Source organism: Lutjanus erythropterus, chromosome 6 (genome assembly GCF_056507025.1).
Source record: "Lutjanus erythropterus isolate fLutEry1 chromosome 6, fLutEry1.hap2, whole genome shotgun sequence".
In the NCBI taxonomy this organism is placed as follows: Eukaryota; Metazoa; Chordata; class Actinopteri; order Lutjaniformes; family Lutjanidae; genus Lutjanus; species Lutjanus erythropterus.
This window is the reverse complement of record NC_139322.1, coordinates 17,314,240-17,336,544: the sequence shown is the minus strand read 5'-3', so window position 1 is coordinate 17,336,544 and position 22,305 is coordinate 17,314,240. Positions and strand designations below refer to the sequence as shown.

The following is a 22,305-nucleotide window of genomic DNA, read 5'->3' as shown; positions in this document are numbered from 1 at the left end:
TAGAAGCAAAGTGTATTCAACTGAGTAAAGGTGTTTTATTACTTGTGAGTGCAACTTTTCACTTGTGAAAGAATGAATGACCTGTTTCTTCATTCAGAAGTTACTTATTGTCACAACCTCCACCACTCCTGTTGAGTGTAAGTATATATCAGATTACATTCAACATTGACAGATTGTAAAAAATTCATCCTTGGCAGTGAAAATGGTAGGACTATGTGTGTGTGTGAGTGTATCTGTGTGTGATTTAGTGACAGAGTTCTCAGAATAATGGTCATGCACCTTGCATTCACTCCAGGTGTTTTATTCCAGATGCATTTTGCTGTTGTCTACATTCAGTCCCCACAGTGATAAGAAACTGCAGACATGCTGTAGGTCAGCAGGTTTGAAGACGTCAGCTGTCAGACAGTCAATAGATTGTCACGGGCTGTCCTTAGCTCATGGTCCAGACACTCTCTCATGTGTGCAGACGCTCTAGATTGCATTTACAGGTTTAGATCTGGTCCAGATGTGGTCTTGCTGACTGGATTGCATTCCAGCTGCTGAGCCATGAATTCACACCTTGCAGTCCTTATCAAGGGAATACATCCAGATGCAGGCCGCACTTCTAAACCAGGTGTGAATTGCAGATGAGGATGGAAGCACGGAAAGGACATAAAGTATATAGAGTTTATGCTGAAAGTGAAATAAAGTTATGGGACTGCAGGGTTCCATACTTACCTTATTGTTTCTGTGTATACAAGCTGAAAGAAATGTAATACAGTACAGGCCCCCCGGGACAGCATGGACTGAATTGGTGTCCTATCAAAGGTTTAATCTAAAGGTTGTTCTTTCATAAGGAAGTCTTTACCTTCCTCCCTCTCGGATAGCTTTTCAGACAGCTTTAAGCATCATTATTGTCCTCGCTGAGGCAGAGCTGCTTCCCATTTGCCCACAGACATTGTTAATAAGCAATTTATTTTGAAGCCAAATTGAGAAAAGCGATCTCTATTGAAACAGCTTTTGTTTTTGTGTCTCTTTTCTCCCGTTGACAGCACTACTTTCCCTATCTGCAGGCAATTATTAGGAGCTGTATTAAGTCTGTCTGAGGGGAATTGATTTGAGCTCCATTCATCTGCTTTGTCTCATTTGTGTACACACTCATACACATGCACACACGGACCAAGGGCAGTGGTTTTTCTAGGACGTACTGGTCGTGCTGTTGGCAAGCACACATGAGAGGGGTGTGGGGGGGGAGATGGAGTGAAGAGGCTGATGAGTGTGTGTGGTGGTGTGTGCATGAGCATGTGTGTGTGTGTAAAAAGATTATTGAAACTGAGCACAAAATAAATGGAAAATTATTGTTGTGTATCCCCAAGACAGTTGTGCTCACACAGAATGGGTTGTTCCACTCTGTGTGCTAGAAACAGAGAGCACCTGGACTCTGAGGAAAAGTAAATAATGTGCTTTTAAACCACATGTACACACACGTGCACATATCCATTAAACCACGATGAAAGCTAACTGGTTTGTCATGGTTTTGTCTCCCAGGGAGTGGAGACTTGCTCACAGTAGAGGTAGCTATTGTCTGTATTGTTCCAGCCCATCTGGTCGTAAGGCAAGGATTGGCTGACAGTTCTGTCCTCATTTGGCTTGCTCCAGTGAGAGCTCCATATCATATCTCAAAGAGTCGCAATGTGGGGAAAAAAAACATAATTATTGCTGCTTCTTCATATAATGATCAGTAGACTGTCATTCACTTAACTTCTAGAAAGCCTTGTGAAGGAAAAAAGTTTCCTCAATCTTGTGTCTAGACAGTGGTTGAAGTACAAATCGGTGCCGTCACGACGACCGAAATTTGACTTCTGCTACAGTGCCGCTCTGAGAGATTGAATTCAATACCGAATTTTCTAAATGTTCAATAGTTTTATCAAATGCTTTTTTCAAGTTGAAATCCTATTTCAGTTTACCTCCTGAGGTACATACATCTATATACACAGTGGAGTGGCAACACAAAAGAAGAAAATGAAGATTGGAATATAGCTGCAGTTTGATTTGTGAGAGTGCAGCGGTCAGCAGATGAGTCAAGTGAGTCATACATTTGGAAACATGGGAAGACTGTCAAGATGTCCAGCCACATAAAGTGATGGGGAAAAAATGGTTCCATGGGAGAAATATGAACGTGTTAAGGGGCCAGTATACATCAACCGAAGAGTCTGACGGATGGTCAAAGAGCTTCAGAAATCCCCCCACACACATACAACTTTATGATGTCTGGCGGGGCTGTGTCCGACTTTCCAAAAACTATCAATCCAACTTTTACACCCACTTTATGCAGCATTTAGCAGAGATGGTGCCAAGTCATTGTTTTAAAAGTCACAAGCAAGTATCTGGTCTCGAGTTAAGTCCAGAAATTTCAGTTTCCAGTCCTATACAAGTCATAATGACATTTTAACAACAGAGACTTGATTTACCATTCTTTGTAATTTTCAGCCCACACATTTTTCCAACTTGAGCTCAGTAACATAATGTTCTCTCCTGCAACTTTTGATGCTGTTGGATTGGTTTAAATAAAGTGCATCTGGGGAATGAATGGTGTGTTCCAGTTGAACTGGGAAGTCAGAATTTCTGAGTTCCCAGTTGGAAATTTCAACCACACCAGCACCTGAAGCTGGCTTTCCAACTCAGAGTTAGAGGAACCTGACCAACCCCGAGCTCAAAATCCAAGATGGCTGCTTCGTGCAACAACAGCAGTAAAGCTTTTTATTAGCACTGCTGTCTTTTGTGTCTCACTTTATCCAATGTACTGTCCAAGTTCTTGTTCAGATTAGTTTAGTCTATAAATTTAGTTGTGAGGGACACGTACAGAAAACATTAACAGTTGCATTAGCAGTGTCCAGTGTATTGCACATGCATTTATAGCCGAAGTTTGTCTTTTGTTGAACACTGATAGTCCATGTTGCTATGGTGTTTGTATACGTAACATACCACAGTATACACTGTACTGGAATGTGGTCAAGTCGGATGTGACACCATTACTAGCTCTGATGTCTGACCTCTGTGTAAGTGTGGGCTTGCTGAATGGGATGAATAGTGTTAACATGAGTTGAATCAGTAAATAAAGTGAAATTTATTGTTTTGTGTCAAACCCTTCAAATAACATACTTTTTAATCTTTAGGCTTGGAAAAGGGTCTCAATTTTCAAGTCAAAAGGCTCAAGTCCAAGGGAAGTCATGAGTCATTGGTGTTTAAGTCCAAGTCAAGTTGCAAGTCTGTTGTCAAGTGGAGTCTAAAGTCATCAGATTTGTTACTTGCTGTACATCCACAACTCTGGCAAATAGTCAGCTGTGTAAAGGTTAGAAAGTTGGCAATGCTTGAACTTCTTCCTTTTTGCCCTTTTTCATTCTTCACACAATTATTTCTGTCAATTTTCTTGTGTACAACGAAGTACTCTGCATTCCCTGCAGAATGTCTGAAAATATGTGCCATTATCCCTGTATTTAAAAGATTATCTTGCTTCTCTCTATGATGGCTCTATGATTTTCACTCTGCTTTCAAGTGTGGCTGCTCAGAACAGCTATAAACACTTTTGCCTCCCTGTGTGGTCGGACGACCTGTGTTTTATTCGTATCAGCAGGGGGACATGGCTATGGCTTGGGGCATGTTACATTAGTTGGTTTTTAGAGGCACTTAGCCCAGACCTGAGTCCACAGAGGGTCACAACAGACCTACCTCAGTCTATCACACAAATCTGTTCTCCACCCTACGGCTTCTTTTATGAAATATGACTGCTGACTCTCTATTAAGGATATTTATATTTCATGGGCTCAAAAAAGGGACAAAGGACACGCTGTAGGACTCTGATTCTCCTTTCATTTACTAATTTTCTCTTTTGTTCTGTTCCGTTCTCTTCTTTCTTCTCTTCTTCTGCACTCTTCCGACAGACATGCTTATTAGCTGCTGTAAATAGACGAGCAACAAACATGGTTTAATGATTGTGTCCCATTATCTACAATTGAGTCTGTGTGTATGTGTGTGTGTAAGAGACAGAAGGAGAAACTGGGAGAAATATACAAACTGTACTTACATGCCTACAATTTGGGGGGACTTTTCCTCTGCAGTACATCCATAATGCACAGATACTGTACAGAAACACACAGATATATAGAGATACAGAGGATGCACTGATGTCCACTGAAATGAAATGGGAATGAATGGAATGAAATGGAGAGTGAGCTGCATGAGTAATGAGTCTAATTATGATTTGGGCATCGTACAGAGCTGCTGCAGGTATGATGGATTCCTCTTCTGTCTGCACTGCTGAAGGACATAGCTCCCCTACCCATAGTAATCTGTGTGTGTGCCTGCCTGTATTACAGTACCACACATGCATCTTTAAGTTTTTTATATTGCCTTTGTGTTTGTGTGAGTGCAACTTGGTTGTAAAAGCTGTTTACTGTGGGTAATGGTATGTTAAATGTGTATGTCCCCGGGGTTAACTGCCAAATTCTGTAGTAAAACTCAGCCACGGGAAACAGTCAGTCTGAGAAATCCTCCCCATGCCAGCCTCTTTACTGCTACTGACTGAAGGCTGCAGCACTAACCAGGAAATAAACACCTCGCTCCTGGAAATTAGATAGTGAATATACAACATAAATGCACCAATGAATATTTGCACAGAAAAAGACACACACTCTCAACACATGGAATAGATACTGTAGGCCCTGACATTCATACAGTGAGGCCATTTAATGTCGATATGAAATGTATGCGTTTGAAGTATGGGTGTTTGAAGTATTTTTGGGTGGTGCACACAGCCCTTATATACAGACTCAGTAACTCTCATCCTACCAAGAAACAACCATCACTGCAAATTGTTAAACTATTCCTTCTAGGGATGAGGTGATGGTTGACAGCCATCAGCCACTGCACACTCTACTATCATAACATTGTGATTTAAAAGTCTTCTGTATTTGAGATCATTTGTCCCCTCAGAGTTGCCCTAAGCAGGAGTTGTTGGAAAAGTTTTGGTTTTAGTCAATGCACTATATCTCTGTTTATTATTTTCTTTTCAAACGTGCCCAGCAAGGTTAACCCAGCATGCTCAGTTACATTGGTGATAACAGTTTTTCTCTTTTGCTTAGCTTCATCAGTCTAGCTAGCCAGTTAACTTTAGATACAGATACCAGGAAAACAAAGAAACCTTCCTGATTAAACACACAGAACCTGTTTCGCTCTTACATTATACCAGATTTGTGTCCAGGCTTCTTCTCCCAAACACCTGCAGGGTATGCTAGCTAATATTTTCCAAGTCTGACCACAAATAACCAACACAACATTTAGTGAGCACAAAATTGATGCAGCCATAACAGCATCTGCCACTGCCATCAATGAATATCTTCTTATTTGCAGGGAGGTCAGTTGCAGTCAAAACGAGGCAAATATCAGCAAATACTAATGTTGGGCTGATAAATCAGTGCATCCCTAAAAATAAAGCTCATTATTTTAGGAAAGTTGCAGTTAATTTTCGTGTTGTGCAAAATGAAAATTTATTTGGGTCGTTGAAAGAGCACATGAGGAAATCCCTGAGGTCTTCTGCATCTGTGTCTGTCTCCATCAAAACGAGTGACTGAATGACCCTAAACCCCCATGTTGAACCCATGTCAAACATGAACTTGAAAATAAAATAAAATAAAATAAAATAAATATATAGTTCCCTCTTTTAAAACTACATAGGTGGAATTGGGTGCCTTTGACTGGAGTCCTTCAGGAGCTTAATATGTTGGTATTTTTTAAAAAGCACTAATTAAAACAGAAAATAGGGACATGAAATTATTAGGAACAAATTGATTGACAAAATTGTGAAAAACTGGAATGATAGAATAAATCACCTGTAAGACATGACAAAATGCGAACCTCTGGGTTGGAAGGATAAAGTTAAGAAGGGATGTCTGGTGCTGATAAGAAATAATTTTCTAATAACACCAGGGAGTTAAATCTATCTGGAATGCAAATATATCTGTATTTTAGCTTAATGCCTTGAGGTAAATTTCCTGCTGTATCTGGTGTATGGAGCAAATTGAGGAGAGTTTGCCTGCTGCTGTTTCACAGTGGGCTGCTCATGGAACTCTTTAGGAAATTATTTCACCATCTGGTTGACTGAAATGACAAATATACACAAGCTGAATGAAATTAATCAGGTCTATTTGTAATAATAAGTGTGTGGAAAAGATGTTGTAAATTAGCAGAGAAACTTAATCCATTTACCCCCTCTCCCCTCTCCCTGCAGGACGGGCGTTGCTGCGTTTGAACGGGGAGAAGCTGGAGAGGATGGGAATCGTCCAGGAGACACTGAGGCAGGAGGTCCTCCAACAAGTCCTCCAGCTGCAGGTCAGAGAAGAGGTCCGCAACCTGCAGCTCCTTAGTAGAAGTAAGTAGCAAGATGGTGGGGAGTGTGAGTGAGCAACCATGTTTCTGTGTGTTTATGTGAGTAATTGTGTTTTTGTGAGAGAGGAAGATAAAGAAACTGACAGGCAGAGAGCAGCTGGGTTTGTCTAAATTTGAAGGAGGCAGTCTCAGACCATGCGTGCCTGCTGTGACATACGTGGAGTTGGACATCGAAGCGCAATTGTTTGTGACTGTGTGTGGCGTTATTGACGGCAGCTCTTGATTTGCTGCCCTGCCTCTGAATGATGGCTTCGGTAAACACTTTTATTATCCCGCCATCAATAAACGGCCTCAGTCAATCACTGCCGACCTGAATTCAGCAGTCTGCTGTAGTTTGCTTGCCTGTCTGTTTTGGCTGTTGTAGTGATTGTTGTAGGTGGTTGTTTTCTCTGTGCACTGATGACTACAAGTCCACTATATGCCCACGCAATTTCCTTCCTCTACAAATGGATTTCAAATGTTCCTTTACAGTTTTGCAACAAAATGTTTCCTGTAGGTACCTGGATAAATACTGCATAGCATATGATTGGCAGAAAACAACATTTGACATTTCATACCTTTTTCAGAAACCTGCTAAAAACTCTTCTCGCACTTCTGCCACTTTGTGTCCTCAAATCAAGAACTGACCTTTACTGAGTCACATGCCTTTTCACTCTGTGCCCCCAAAACAATTGAGGTATACCTCTGTCAACTCTCTCCTTTTGTGTTTTCCGTACTTAGATGATGGATGTATTATAATGAACTGGATACAGTATGCAGAAGTGTTTCCCCCTTTGCCCCTGCCTGGAAGTTCCCGCTCGGCTCATAGACTTTACATTGTGATGATGTCAAAGATTTTTAAATCAATTTTCTCTGTTCCAGAAAGTTTTTACAAAGAAAAAACATACATGTGTCTCTTTTATAATAGTGGCTTGTGGGGGAAAAGGCTTTTTGGCAGTGGAGGAATTTTTTGCTGCAATACCGCACATGACCACTGGGAAAAACTGGCAGCATGGCTGAGTGGCAATGCACTATCTAGGTTTACATGTTACTTTATATTATCTATGACTTAAATATGCCAAGTGCTAAGCTTATCTGTGTGGACAAGAAAACCAAATTTTGAAGATGTTGGGCCTGTAAAAGCAACATATATTCACATCTCTTGTTTTCCACTTCGCTTTTTACCCCTACAAAAGGCACATTTGATGTTTTGATAGATGATAAGTTTTTCCTTTTTCATGATTTTGTATTCAGAGCCACCTAACACCTTCCAGCTATTTTACTCCCTAGTTTTCCTTTGGGCACCATAATCTTCAAGATCATGACCTACATTCAGCTGCAGCAGCATCCTGGCTGAGCTCATGTCTCAAATGAGGGGGGATCTGCAGCACTTAGGGGGAATTGCAACATGATTGTAGCTTGTAGCTGTTTCCAATGTGCTGCCTAGTCATTCAGTATTCAAACAAGGGGCGAAAAATTCGAAAGGCTTTGAGCTGTTCTCTTCTTACTCATGTAGCACCCTGAAGAGCAGGGCATTTTCTGCAAAAATAAAATCTAAAAAACAACATAATAAATAACTGCATAACCATTTGCTCTAAATGATCCAACCTCCTCTGAGAGAGGTATGTCCAAAAAAGGAAAAAAAAGAATATTATGTTCGTGAAGTTGTTTATGCCATCAACTGATCATTATGAGCTGATGTTGTAAGGGCTCTTACAATCACCATCTACATTCAAGCAAGTAAATGAAGTGGTCTTTGCAATCTGACAAGCTCACTCTCACTTTCTGATCATTAACGCTGCTGTTGTTACTGCGTTTTTTCTCCATTTTTCTTGTCACTACAGTCTGCTTCGAGGTAGGTGTGTGACAGAAGTGCTATAAATAACTCTGGGTTTGATGCCCATTTTAATCTTTCCTTTGACCCACCTTTGGGACCTGAAAGTTTGTTTGTAGATACAACATCAACTGCATATCTGAGCCACAGATTTCGTGAGAGCTTCACAATCCCACAGCTATATGAAAAGTATGTGTGAGACAGAGAGAGGCAGGAAGAGGGAGATGTGATGTAAACGATAAGAAGATTGCAGCCCTGGGATCTGTAGAGACTAAGCAAGTCACATGAATGGGCTCCTGACTATGATGTGGCGTTTGAAAATATGATCAATTTGTCTGATGTCATTGAGTAGCATAAATCAAATAGTTTAAACCACAACTATTCAGGAAAATAACAAACTCACCAATCTGATGATGATACAAAAGATCACCACCGCTAAGCAACAAGTAAACTGAACATCTCAGCTTTTAAGGACCAATGTGTAGGAATGAGTGGCATCTCACGTTCAGCTTGCAGATTGCAAAACTGTCCTCTCACTCTCACTCTTTGTACGTTCTAGGTTGCTGTATGTATAAATACTGCAGTGCAATGGACTCTCAACGGACCCTTGCCCTCTGTAGATATAAACAGCTCATTATAAGCTAACAAAAATACACAATTCTTATTTTCAGGCGATGATACAGTAATTGTTATTCTCCCCAATATGGTACAGGGGATGAGGGGAGTAACAATGATAAAAACCTGGGGGAAAGAAGGAAGGAAACTAAAGTATGTGCTCAAACAATCTGCAGTCAATTTATTTGCAAATTAAAGTCAAAGTAAACACAACACAGGGCAAATGAATATAAACTGAAATACTGTGGGACACACTAGTAAAGATCCTTCCACCAAAAGGAAGAAGGTTGCCTCTTCCAAAGCAGCCAGAAACACACAGTAAAACACACAGAATGCCACAAGAGTAAAATAGCCAAACCCAGACCACACTAGCATAACACACATAACTGCCGACTGGACCACTGGCCCTGGCTGAAGCTCTTTCCAGGCTTTTTAAACTCAAGGCCATGAGCTTCGGAGTACTGACCGATCAAAGCTCCTGCCAATCACTCAAGGAGATGAGGTGCCTTTAGAGACACAGAACAGCACAGGAAGAAACACTAATAATGTTTTTCCTTACACATGTGCTGGCCTGGCTTGATTCCATTTCATTCAGAAGGTCAGCCCAGCACAACGAGGATTTGCATCTCCATTTCAACAGGGCTACCTGCTTGAAGGCCTGTCTCGAAACTGAAGATGAGCTTGACAAAGCTCAAGCCGAGCGGCTGTAAAACAGTGGATAAACACTTAAATTACACTGTAATAAACATCTTTCTTGCTTATCTCCTGCACACACGAGTTCAGTCTCACAACACTTGCTTGTTTGAGGAGGAGAAAGGGAGGCTGTCAGGGGTTGACCGTGGTCAGCGAGGCTGCAGCTCACTTTAAGGCAGGTCTTGCGTGCTTTGGTCCCGCTCCAGAGAAGATCCATCTTCGGCATGACTCAGCGTAGTTTGGTGTATTAAAAGTGGAAATAGAAATGCAAATCAGCATGTCACGGTTTGACTCGGCAAGGCCAAAAGTTCCACTAGAACGTGAAACACTAATGAAAACATTCTTACGAATGTTATATTCCATTTATGCCATATTCTGGCAATAAATCCCTGTAAATCTTACACACTGGACCTATAAAGGGCAACTCCACCTGTGTTCTTTTCTGGATTTTTCAAAAGGAAATTCCCACTCAGCGATTAGCAAAAAGCAGTTATGTAGGTGAGAGCACTGATGCCCTCCCTTCCCATCCTTCAACCTATTAATTCATATGTAGCAGTGTCATCATGTAGAAGACAATGCCAGGTCAAATGAGAAAACAAAACACAAGGAACAATGCTGGCAAGCTGCAGAATTCTATAAGAACCTAAAATAAATAAATAAATAACAGACCTGTCCCATTTTAGCTTTAGAGAAATTCCACAAGAGGGGGACAGGAACCATAGTGTGGGAGAAATGGGGATGGTATGCAGCAAAGGTCCATCGCCAGACTCAAACTACGGCTGTCACAGTATCACCAGGACACAACCTCACTCTTTTGTGTGTATGCTAATTTATTGTTTCCTCCCTTATCATTTTAGCTCATTCCTCTTAGACACTCGGTGGAAATTATTATTTTTATGACATACATGCCAATCAAGCATGTTGAATTGAATTAAACTGAATTAAATTGAAAAATGGAAAGCAATCGACTGGTAAGGAGAAATAATTAAATTGCTGTTGGACACTTCTATTAATAGAGCAATGCAAATGTAATTTGCCAGTTCAGCAGGCTCTGACTCTTGGCTATAAGGGCAGGCTGATTTGGTGGCCTCACAAAGCACCTGAGGTTCACGAGGTTGGAGGGTATTCAGAGGTGAGAAAGGTAGGACGGGGTGGGAAGCGTCTGAAGGGGTGATAATGGGGGTTGTTTCAGTGCTGTAAATGAAATGAGAAGTGTGATGAGGTGGTGTTAAGGTGGTAGATGGGGGCAGAGGTGATTAAGGTCTGAGTGTGGACTGGAACATAAAAAAAAAAACTGTTGACCATAAAATGTCAGTCCTGTCATTATCTATACCATGACAACCAACACTTTAGCAGAGTTCACGCACCCAGCAGGTGAACCCATGTCTATGTGTCTCAACCTGTGCTTTCAGACAACATTAATTATTAGCATCAAATTTCTCTTCTGCTCTCTGCAAGTCTCTGCAAGTGACTTCAGCCAAGCTAGAAGCAACTACCACTTTGGTTCAGACTGAAATATCTTGATACCTCCTGGATAGATTCCCATGAAATTATGTACCAACGTTCATGGACACCGGAGGATGAATCCTCCTGACTGTGGTGGTCCTTTGATTTCTCCTCTAGCGTCACCATGAAGTTGATGTTTGAGGTTTTGAGTGAAGTATCTCAACAACTGTTGGATGGGTTGCCATCAAATTTGGTATCAGAGGACAAACCCTGAGACTTTGGTGATCCTCCGTCTGTTCACCAAGCACCATCAGCAGGTCAAAACGCTCATTTTTACAGTGACGTATGGTAGAATTTTTAAATTTAGAGCCATCCTGAACACCATTTTTGGGCCTTTGAAGCATGAGAATATCATTGGCCTCAGTCTAGTCCTTAAATCATTTATAATTATGAATAAAGCATGCCATTGTGCTTTAATTAAAAAAAAACCTTTCCAACATTCTAACTTAAGAAGATCATCCTAACATCAGGAGGCCAGTTCATTGGTTGTCTGTTCTTAAACACAGAGACTTATTATTTTAAAAAGATTTAACTCAGGCTGTCTAAACAGAGGGAACTTAGCAGAGTCAAACTGAATGAAAAAAGATGTTAAATGCAACATTCTGTTTATTAAAACACCAGGCTACTTCTAATCTAGGATTACAAAGGTGCTTTGTTTTTTTTACTTACTTACTTACTACTTACTTACTTTATTACTTGCTTGTACTTTAGTACATAATGCTTTTGTTTCTTTTCCAAGTGTGAAAATTAATAAAGTAGATAAAACATAGGCTAAAAGGTGCATTGATTTACACATTTAACTTTAAAGGTCAGACATACGAAATGTCCTACCCCATGGCAGTCTCAGTTTCTCTTCTCTGAAAGAGGAATCCAGTTGGTCTGCTGTAGATTCTTGCACTCACACAGTGATATGAGGAGGAGTGAAAAAGTTCCTGATTTTTCGACCGGCAAATGGTAGGTGATGTGTGAAGAGGCATAGTGATGGAGGAGTGGAAGGATGATGGCCGGCGCTGAGAAAGAAAGATTTGGACCTGTCACAGAGCAGCTAATGCACCTGCTGGATTTGCTCTCAAGCTCGTCTTTAAGCAGCAGAGCTCGCAGGCTGTTTGGGTTCACACTGTACTCCACTCAGCCTAACACACCCGACCAGCTATTCTCCCTGAGTGATTCTCCCAATACATTTACAATGCTGGTGTGATTTAGTGAAGCCTCGTGTCACAGCGCCTGTCAGGTCTGATTCATCTACAATGGATTTACCAAAAATTAAATATTGATCTCACAATAACTGTTGAAAAGAGGATGAAAATAGGAATAAGCTTGAATGTGATGTGGGTTTGTCTCTGATCTGAGCCATGATAGCGCAATTTAACACGACCCTTACAAGGCTCTCTCGTATTATTCACATCACCAGCGTTGTAAAACGTTCTCCTCTGTGATTTCTTAAACCTTTACAGGCAATAAGTGCTCTCTCTGTGTCCCTCCAAATCCTTTTGAAAATAAAATAAAATGAGATACAAAATTAAAAGGACAAGTGATAGGAAAGGCGGCAGAAACACCTGCGGGATAAGATTTGAAGAAAGACGAATAGCAAGTAATAAAAAAAAAGAGGACACGGAGCTGCAATTGAAGGTGAGATGTTTAACAGATAGAGAAAAATGCAGGGGATGAAATAGACAGATCGCAGAGATAAAGAAACGAGATGGGTAAAGAGGTTAATGAAGGAACATGGACGGTGAAAGAAAGCTCGGCCTGATAGCTCTTTCTCTCCCTCGCTGTGGGGCCCTACTTTCTGCTCCGTGCTAATCTGTCTGGAGCAGCAGGCTCACTCACTCACGGCACTGTAATAGCATTTCACACTCAACATGGAATCACATTACTTCTGTTGCAAATGATTGTTGAAAATGTTGTTCTCCACACAATAACCAAAGAACAAATTCGAGTGTGAATTCAAAAAGAGCATGTGTCTGTGACCGAAAGAGATAGTGATATTTTTCTTCTTTCATGGAGTCCAGAGAAAATGTGGAAAGGTGAATTTGTAGCTGTTCTCCTTCTGTTACTGATGTTTTAAGTAGTAAATGGAATGATTTCAGGAGAATTAAAGTTGTATTAAAGTGGCACTCCAGTGATTTTACACATAAAGGTCAGCTTACTCATCACGTTGAGCGCTACTCAACCTGTCAAAACAGTTGTATAATGTCTTACATGACTCAGGAAGCAGCTTTCTAATGTCTGACAAAATAACCCTGATGATATCCTCAGGGTTTTCTTGAATTAAGCTTGAGACTTAAAGTATTTGACATAAAACCTGCATTAATTGAGGTGCACTAATGCAAACATGCAACCTGGTATCACCCCAAAGCGTGCAATTGACCTGCTGGTCCAACATGACGGTATCATGTTTTGCCTCTCCTAGGCATGAAAAGTATAGATGTTCTTATTCAGTGGTTAGCAAAAACATGTCCAGTTATAATTTCAAAACAAAGTTTGGTGAGGAAGATTTCAGGTGACGTCACAATTTAGTTAGGGTTAGGTCACCAAAACTACTTAAATGAGGACATACAAGAAAATGAGGTAAAAAATAATTGTTATTTTTATGCAGATGATGAAACTGAAGAAGCTGATCAATCTGTGAATCTTATTATTATAATTATAATTATTTAAAAAGACAGCAGTAAAATTAGGCTGACAATAAAGGTGTGTCATTGTCATCTTCTCTTTTTATATTTTTGCCAAAACACAGCAGAATACCTGTCGTGAAGTTTGGATATACACATTATCAATAATGGGATGCATCTTAACTGACAAACTTTTGGAATCTGTTCAATCTCCAACCAACTTTACACTTTTTACATTCACTTTTCAATTTCTGCGGTTATGAACCTCAAATTATCAAGTTTTCTGTTAGTGTCTCTGAATAAAATTCGTCCTAAAGTGGCACTCCACCTATAAAGGTCAGCTTACTCATCATAAGGACTACTCAGCCTGTCAAAACAGTTGGATAAATTCTTACATGACTCTGGAGGTCTGACAAAATATCCCTGATGATGTCCTCTGGGTTTTCTTGAATTATGCTTGAGACTTAAAATATTTGACATAAAACCTGCATTATAAACTGGAGGTGGAGCTTGACGCACGCAACTGACCCTTCCTACGTCCCGTCCCTTTTTGCTGTGTGCTCCAAAAATAGCTGAGCAGCCTCGGTCGACTTTCTCCTTTCTGGTTTCCTTTACTTAGATATGCTTGTCTATGTTGAAAAGAACAAAAAACTTTGATGATGATTAAAAGATGTTGCTGCAGGACTTCTAAAAGCAACATACTCAAATTTGAAGTTAGCTTATGATCGCAAAACGTTGGTGAATATGTGGCTAGCCAGTTAACAATTAATTTAAATTTGCTAGCCATTTAGCGACTGGTTTTCTAACATGAACTAGCATATCTAAGTACAGAAGACAAGGAAAGGAGAAGGTCAACCAAGGTTCCACCTACCAAGCTTGGTAGCATAAAGTGAAAAGTGGTGGGACTTAGGAAGGGTCAGTTGCACCAACTTCTTTTTTCAATCTGTCCCTCTCAAGTCCCCCAAAAGTATGAATATGCAATACTAAAAACATGGACTGCCCCTTTAAGATGAACTCAAGGGTGTTTTTCTCTGTGACAGTAGTTTATTGACACTTTTCTTTCCTTCCACAGTGAACAGAAACCGTTTGTACATACAGCCTTCTTTATCAGATCACTGGATATTTCTCCACGCCCACCGTAAAATACATGAATGGATTTTTTGCATGTTTTACACAACACACAGCACAGCATCTGACGCTTTCAGACGCTTTGTGCGTTTGAAGAATGGCAGACAGCAGATAGCAACGAATAAATAGCGTACAGCAAACATTTTATGAAATGAGAACAAGCTGGTTATTTGTTGTACACTCTAGGGAAATTAATTTCTTTCACAGCCGAAGAATAACGAGACAAATTGGACATGACATTTTTACATGTTTGTCATATGAAATAGTACGTGAAGAGAAAAGTGTAGGCTAATAATAAACTAATTTGCCTAATAAAGAACTAATTTGATTAAGAAAAGGTTTCAGTCATGCTGCACTCCAAATATTATGAATGTCAAACAGTCGTCCCCCTTTTCACTGAGTATACTGACCTTCATATTACACCTGCAGTGAAGTTTTAATACATACACATTATAGACTTTTGGAATATATTCATACTCCAACAAACTACAGTTTAAACTTTTAAAGTTTTTTCCAGCCTACAGAGGCTGTGAACCTCAAAACATGTATTTATGTGCTAGTATCACTTTAAAGTTCAGGCAGAGTTTCAGGTCATGGTTAAATAACAAAACTTATTTGAATTTTAAAGTCGCTAACAGTTGAAAGATAATGTAGTGTGGAAATTCAAAGCAGAGCATCAAAGCTGAATGCAAATGCACATATATGGGCCCATCTACCACTTCAACCTTCACTGCTATAGTTTGCATTACATTATTCCACAGTATGTTGTTCAAGTCTCCTCTTGTGCATAACCCTTTCATGGTCGAGAAAGCTGTTCCCCTTTGTGCATGAATCATGTATTTGTGTTTTTTAGGGACTTACATTATTTTCATGTATTTTCAGCAGGCAGGGCTGTGTTGTATGAGTCAGTGAGTGAAAGGTAAGAATGATGTCTTCCTCAGCCCAGAGCCACAGCTCTCGCAGGGTACTGTGAACCATACAGGGGTTGCTGTAACATCTGGAAAGCTTTGGGAGGGAGGATTCAGATCAGAGCCCAGTGGGGGATCTGCCCTCCTTCTTCTTCTCCTCCTTCTTCTTCTTCTTCTTCTTCTCAGCCTCTGGTTATTGGTATATCTTTATAATAAACTGTCAGTCCCTCCTTTCTTCTCAGCACATCAAATTTTCATCAAAGTCGGTCTATGCCTTTGTGTGTAGCCATCTGCCATGTTTCATTCTCTTATACTTGTAATTAGCTGAAACAAGACAAGGCTGTGAATAACCCCAATGCAAACCTTGACCCCCTACCCCACCTCAAAAGATATGTTGTCAGCAGCACCTCGGTTGCTGTGGGAGACTGTCTCGCTAACCTTGTTCCTCTGAAACGCTCCTGTGATGTTGCCCATCCTTGCAGAGCTTTACTCCAAGCTCCGTGTGGCATCTGCCAGCTGAACTGTAGCTCTGCATTAGAATATGAATGAAACTCAGAGCGTGACAGACAGTGAAAAAGGAGGAACATGTCAGCTCTCCTCAGCACAAATTTTTGCCCAGTTGCTTTTCACACCCTCCTCTTCCCCACCTCCTCTCCTCCTCTGCTGCACCTAGTCTCTGACGACTCCATTAGGAGCTCATTTAAAAGGATTTCTTTCAGAGAAGCGGTTTTCTCTGTGTCTGTACAAGCCTCAAGTCATATCAGTGCCTCTTGGTCCTTCTGTCTATCTCTATCGTTTCCTGGTTCGGGTTCACTCCAGTGCCATGTTACATCTGTCTGTGTCTAGAGACAGGTGGCGCGTCTTCCTCGGCTATCAGGAGAGGGGGGCTTAGAGCCGAAATGCCAACAGTCTGGGAGAGGAGAGTCCGCCTTCCCGCTGACACTTGGTGTCATTTCAGGATGGAATGAACTGGCTGGTTGTCAGGGAAACCACCTGGTCGCATCTGTTGTTTTGAGAGAGAGATAAAGAGATAATGACATAGAAAAAAAGGCTTTTTTTTTTTATGACCTGCTGATTAGCTTAATGTCATAATTTTGTGCCTGCAGTGATGATAACAATAGTTTATTTGACAAAAGTTCAAATATTGTCATAAAAAGAAATACCTGTCAGGAATAAGATAAAAATCCAGGACGTATTTCCATCATGGCCCCTGATGTTCCACCAAACTGTCCTACATTGTTTGCTAACTAGCTAAAAGGTTGGGGGTTTTTTTAAGTTATATCGTTCGATGGCCGGCTAAAATAAAACAATATGATACATTTTTTTCTAGCTAGCTAGAAAATTAACTAAACTGTATGCATCTCTTCCTTTGAGGAAAACTTGATGACCAAATTACCAACTGGAGTGACAGAAACCAGAGACTCAACGTTACATTCAGTTGGGTGTAACTCTAGGATTTGCATGTGTTCAATCTTGCTGTACACCTCTCCTGTGACCTTAGACTAGTATCTCTGCATTTGATTGTTAAACACCCCTATTTTTTATGATGTTTTTTTTCCTTTGTATTCATGTATAAATCTCTGCCTGCATCTGCAACTACCTCCATCCACTACTATTATTCTCTCACTTATTCAGTCAGCCAGTGTTTCATACTAAATTATTGGTTGTTATTGAGGTTGTTGCTCTGTGATTGAGTGCAGCGAGTTACATGAAGAGAGGCCAGCCACACAGGTTAGTTGATAATTCAGTAGAGTCTGGGGGAGTAAGGTGTCACATACAGATTCAGGAGGGTTATGAGCCCAATACTCATGCTTTAAAAAGGTTCTTAAATGAGACTGACATGTTTCCAAGGCAAGAGAACTTTAGCATGTGGGGAAAAAAAATGTTATTATTGGGCTCCGACTAACAGCTAAACAGTTTTATGATTTAACGGTCTGCAACTAACAATTGTTTTCATTATAGTTTAATCCGTTGATCCTTTTCTTGATTAATTTGGTCTATGAAATGTCAGAAAATTGTGAAAGGTTGATCATGTTTGCCAATGCTGACCCATATTAGAAGATACCAGTGAAAGATTACTGTTTATATATTTTTTTCACAAGTGATTGACACGTCTGATGGATTATTGTAAAAAAAAAATATGTGTTATTTGCTGTTATATCGATATACTTTCCAGCCTACCCAGTTTTTCATTGCTGTCTCTTGCTTTCCTTCAGGGGTAAAAATTCACCTGTATTTCTCCCAATTTGTGACAAATTTTCACACTTTTTTTTCCTTGTTGTTATTACAACCTGAAAAATCAATCAACCATTTCCACTCGTACAACAATAACTTAATACAGAAGAGAGCAGCTCACTCCTTGTCCTCAGGAAATGGAGACTACTAGGAGAGAGAGACATTCAAGCAAATTTCAGACATCTTTGGAAAAAGCATTCCCACTTTTTGCAGAAAGTTTTAAAGGATTTCATAAAGTCTGCCAAATTATTCTGTGAATGATGATGTTGCAGTGTATTTTGTTATTTTCATTCTTTTAAAGTTATCAGAATGCAGGAAACAAAGTTTCTGAGACTCTAAGGGAGCAGGGAGGACCTGCAGGCACCTCACTTTAGTTTTGAAATTCTCTGTATTTTTGAGGTCTCAAAGTTGGCAACTATGCATATTGGTATCTGAATTTTTTTTACTCCCTAAACTCAGCTTTGGCCCCAAATATCCAGTATCAGTTAGGCCATAGAAAAGTGTTGGAGATTAATTAAATAGTTGACAACTAATCGCCTTATCGTTGCAGCTTGTGCATTATGAAACTGAGACTTACTGCAGAACATGATGTGAGAACATATTATTTCTGCTCTTTGACCTCTGCTTTTTTATCTCTGTGAATCCTAATTATTCATCCCCCTTCTCCCTTCTCTCTTCTCTCTTTCTCTGTAGCCTCCTTTGGAAACTTCTCTTAGCTCATCCCTGGATACATTTGGCAGCCCTTTTCCCTCATCCCCTTTCACAATACATCTCCAGCAGCCATGAAGGAGCTGCTGTCTTCAGATATGTGAGCGGGGAATCAACCAGTGAAAGGCGAGAGGAGGACGAGCCTATAGACCACATGCCAGCCAGTCTGCAGGATTCTCATTCAACATGGCCAATCTGGTTTGCAGACACTGAGACAGAGACAAAGCTCCGCTCAAGGCAGGGGTACCCACTGTAACATAGTGATAAGATGTAAGATTCACAACACTAGTGATGATATAGGCCCGTCAGTGGTATATGCTTGATCACAGCAAATCTCCTTGTGGTTTCCTGCCTCATTCGGATCGGACTGATTGGGCAATTTGGGCAGAAAATGAGGTTTATTTTTGTCATATGCTTTTCATGTGCACAAACAGTTTCTTGTCTCATAGTTTCTCCTCTCTTGTTCGGTGAAGGTCATTACATGAAAAGCTCTTTCACATCACCTTAACCATTGAACCCAGTAATGCTGTGGTGTAAACCTAGATTTACATGCAGCGCCACCTTCTGGCCACTGGATTTAAAGTGAGGGAAACCTCTCCATCTCTATCTCCCTTTGAAGAACAACACCAAGCCTGGTCACCAGGAATTAGAGCTGTGTTCGACTACAATTCTTAATCAATTCCTCACCCACAAGTCCCACTGCATTTTTCTCTCAGGACTTTTATTTTTGAGTTGTAGGTTTGGAGCATCAACAATAACACTTAAAGGGATAGTTGGGATTTTTGGAAGTGGGGTTGTATGAGGTACTTATGCATAGTCAGTGTATCATCTACAGTCAGTGGACTCTACTTTAGCGAAACAGCAGGAGTACTGGTACAAGAAACTAAGCAACGTACTGCTGTGGACATTTCAGACACCTAAAAAAGGTCCACCTAAAGATATCAATATCATTTTAAGTGTATGTTACATTTTGAATATTTTCACTGCCTCACCTTGCTGTCGGACAGTCTTTTCTTATAAATATCACTCTCTCCAAAGCCACCAGACTCCAGTGGCAAAAAACATTTTACACTGCAGAACACAGGGGTTTCTGGTTTACCGCTGCTTCAATCTTTTAGTTTGTTTAAGTTATTGTGTGAGTTTGGTGTTTTAAAGGGTTAGTTCGGGTTGATTGGGGCAGCGGTGGAGCAGCAACTCCCACGTTCTGCAAGGTAAAATTTCTCGTTTCGCCTATGGACTTTTGGTTGTTTTGCGGAAAGTAATATTTGGCTTATATAATGTCAGATTCCTGTCAGGAAAGAATGTCTGACGGCAAAGTAAAATGATGAAAATATTCTAAATATATTGTGCGCTTAAGACGATGTTGATTTTCTTAGGTGGGACTTTTTTTTAGGTGGCTAAATCCCATCCTGACTGCCATCAACTGTAGGTAATACACTGACTCATACAATCTTACTTGAAAAAATCTGAACCATCTCTTTAAAGCCGAATGTCATTCCAACAGTCAGTCTTTTTGTATCGTGACTGATCTGCAGTATTTCAGCAAGAAATTAGAAATATAAATAGACAGTATGATGAGCATTGTAGAATAACTGTAAATCTGCGTATACTGTAACAGTAGTCTTTTATTAATGGAGTGGATCCAGAGGACATAGAGTTAATGTGATAATCACTGACTGTCTATGCTTTATAAAGCAATAATTTAAATCATAAAAGGTGGAGTGGAGTAGCACTGGATGGGATAAATGTTGAGTAATGTTTTTAACGAGCTGAGATGCAAGTATGAGTGTCTGCTGAGGGAAATATACATTTTGTTGGTTTAGTTCTTCTGTCCTTTGTGTGTGCTACTACTGTATACTGTGTGTCATCTCTCACACACAGATACTAAGAAAAAGGACAAGCCTCTGTTGTGTCCTACCCACTCTCTGTCCCTGGTGTGACACTGTGATTTCAGATCAACATACTATGACAGCTTACCCAGATGCAAGATTCCCAGCGTGACGGAAGTGAGCATCTTTGATGTCACCCGAGACGGCAGCGGCAGACAGCTATGTATGGTGACGGCGTTTAAGTCATATAAATAAATGAACAAATAACATAAATAAATAACTTCCAACAAACAGAACCATCCTTCCACCCGTCCTTTGACAAGGAGTCTTGGGGTAACGTAAATAATTGACTGTTAAAAGGGAGAAAACACACTGTATTATTTTTGGATTACCTGATGTACTGTAAATATTGACACTTTTGGTTTACTTTGTCAGATGACTGATGAACTGTTTGAAATGCAAAGAAGGAAAAATGAAAGATATTTATCTGCTTTACAGATATAAAGACATGTTGTATGGAACGTGATGAAAGCTGTCTTTTTAGAATAAACTAATTGAGATTGTTGGTCCTGATTTTCACATTGTATCACTGTAATGTTTTGTTTTTAGCCTTGACTTTTTAATGTGTTTATTGTATAAATAATTTTGCAAGAACAGCGCACAATTAATAGCATGTAGTTAGGCAACACAAATATGTAGTCAGGTAACACAGGGACACTTTTTTTGCATTCAACCTTTATTCCTACATGCCATCATATAGACATGAACGTGATACATAAGTCACATAACATTTTATTCAGCTTCTGTTCATAGAGGTATCACAAACATAGGCACTCGATTGCCCCGCCCCCAAGGTCATGCCCCCTCCTGAGGGAAATTCATGATTTCATATAATGGCACAGAGAGGAAAATGCCAAAAAAAGCTGCTGTGTTGCAGGTTGTAAATCAAATAAACATACATATGCATCACAATCTCTGGTTTCACATCCTTCCTGGTTTGGAAAGGATCCCAAAAAGAGAGCAGGAGGAATGTCTGAGCCTCCAGAGAACAGTAAATGTTACTACTGATAAAGAGCCAACATTAGCTTGAGAGCGAGGCTGCTGGAGTTCAGTCACAACGTGACAGTACAGCAGCATCATACTCTCCTCTCTGACTAAAACTCAGCCTAGCTGAGATCAACCATTGTCTGCTGACAGGTTTTGTTATTTAGAGACATTAAGCCTAATGATACCTGATAATTCAATATACACAGTGTATGGCCTCTGTGTCAGCTCATCGAACCACGTGGAAGGGAGAAGACTGAAGTAGCATGACAGCTGACTGATTAACTTTAATTGGATTTCATTTATTTTAAGGTATTGTAAACGCTTAGGTTCAGGCAAGGACGCAGAATAATTCTTAGATATGTCTAGAAAACAAAGGTTTCTTTAACTCAACATGAATTAATACAAACTTGTCAAAATTATAATTGAAAATCATGTAAAATGGCATTGTTGTCCATGTGATCCTGTCTTCTATTCCCCAAAAGGGGGCGCGGCCTGACATTTTGGCAAAGTATCTGTATCTGGGGTATCGATTAAAGGTGGGGAAAGCGATTCTAGAGAAATAGTGTTTATATTTGAACTCAACGGCCAAACAAATCCTCCTTCAGTGCTCCTTCAGAAGACTTACCTTCCCTTTCACTCCCCACCCACTACCTCTTGTCCTGTGCACAGGCACATTCGCAGCCTGTTGCTGATCGGCAGGAATAATGTTGTGTGGCTCGGTCTGAGCCACTTTCGTTCCCCATTTCCCAGAGCCAGGCTTGTGCCAGGCGGAGAGAGAAACATCT

General features: G+C 40.3%; 1 protein-coding gene across 3 annotated transcripts in view; it reads left to right on the top strand.

Annotated features, from left to right (window-relative positions):
* Positions 1–19,480, top strand: part of samd10b (sterile alpha motif domain containing 10b) — a 92,683-nt gene extending 73,203 nt beyond the window's left edge. For all 3 annotated transcript variants that reach the window (XM_084720933.1, XM_084720935.1, XM_084720934.1), the window contains 2 exons: positions 6,266–6,406; positions 18,630–19,480. In XM_084720933.1, the coding sequence (XP_084577059.1) occupies positions 6,266–6,406; positions 18,630–18,652 (164 nt within the window). In that variant the 3' untranslated portion in view covers positions 18,653–19,480. The remainder of the gene's footprint in view (positions 1–6,265; positions 6,407–18,629) is intronic.
* The last annotated feature ends 2,825 nt before the right edge of the window (positions 19,481–22,305 follow it).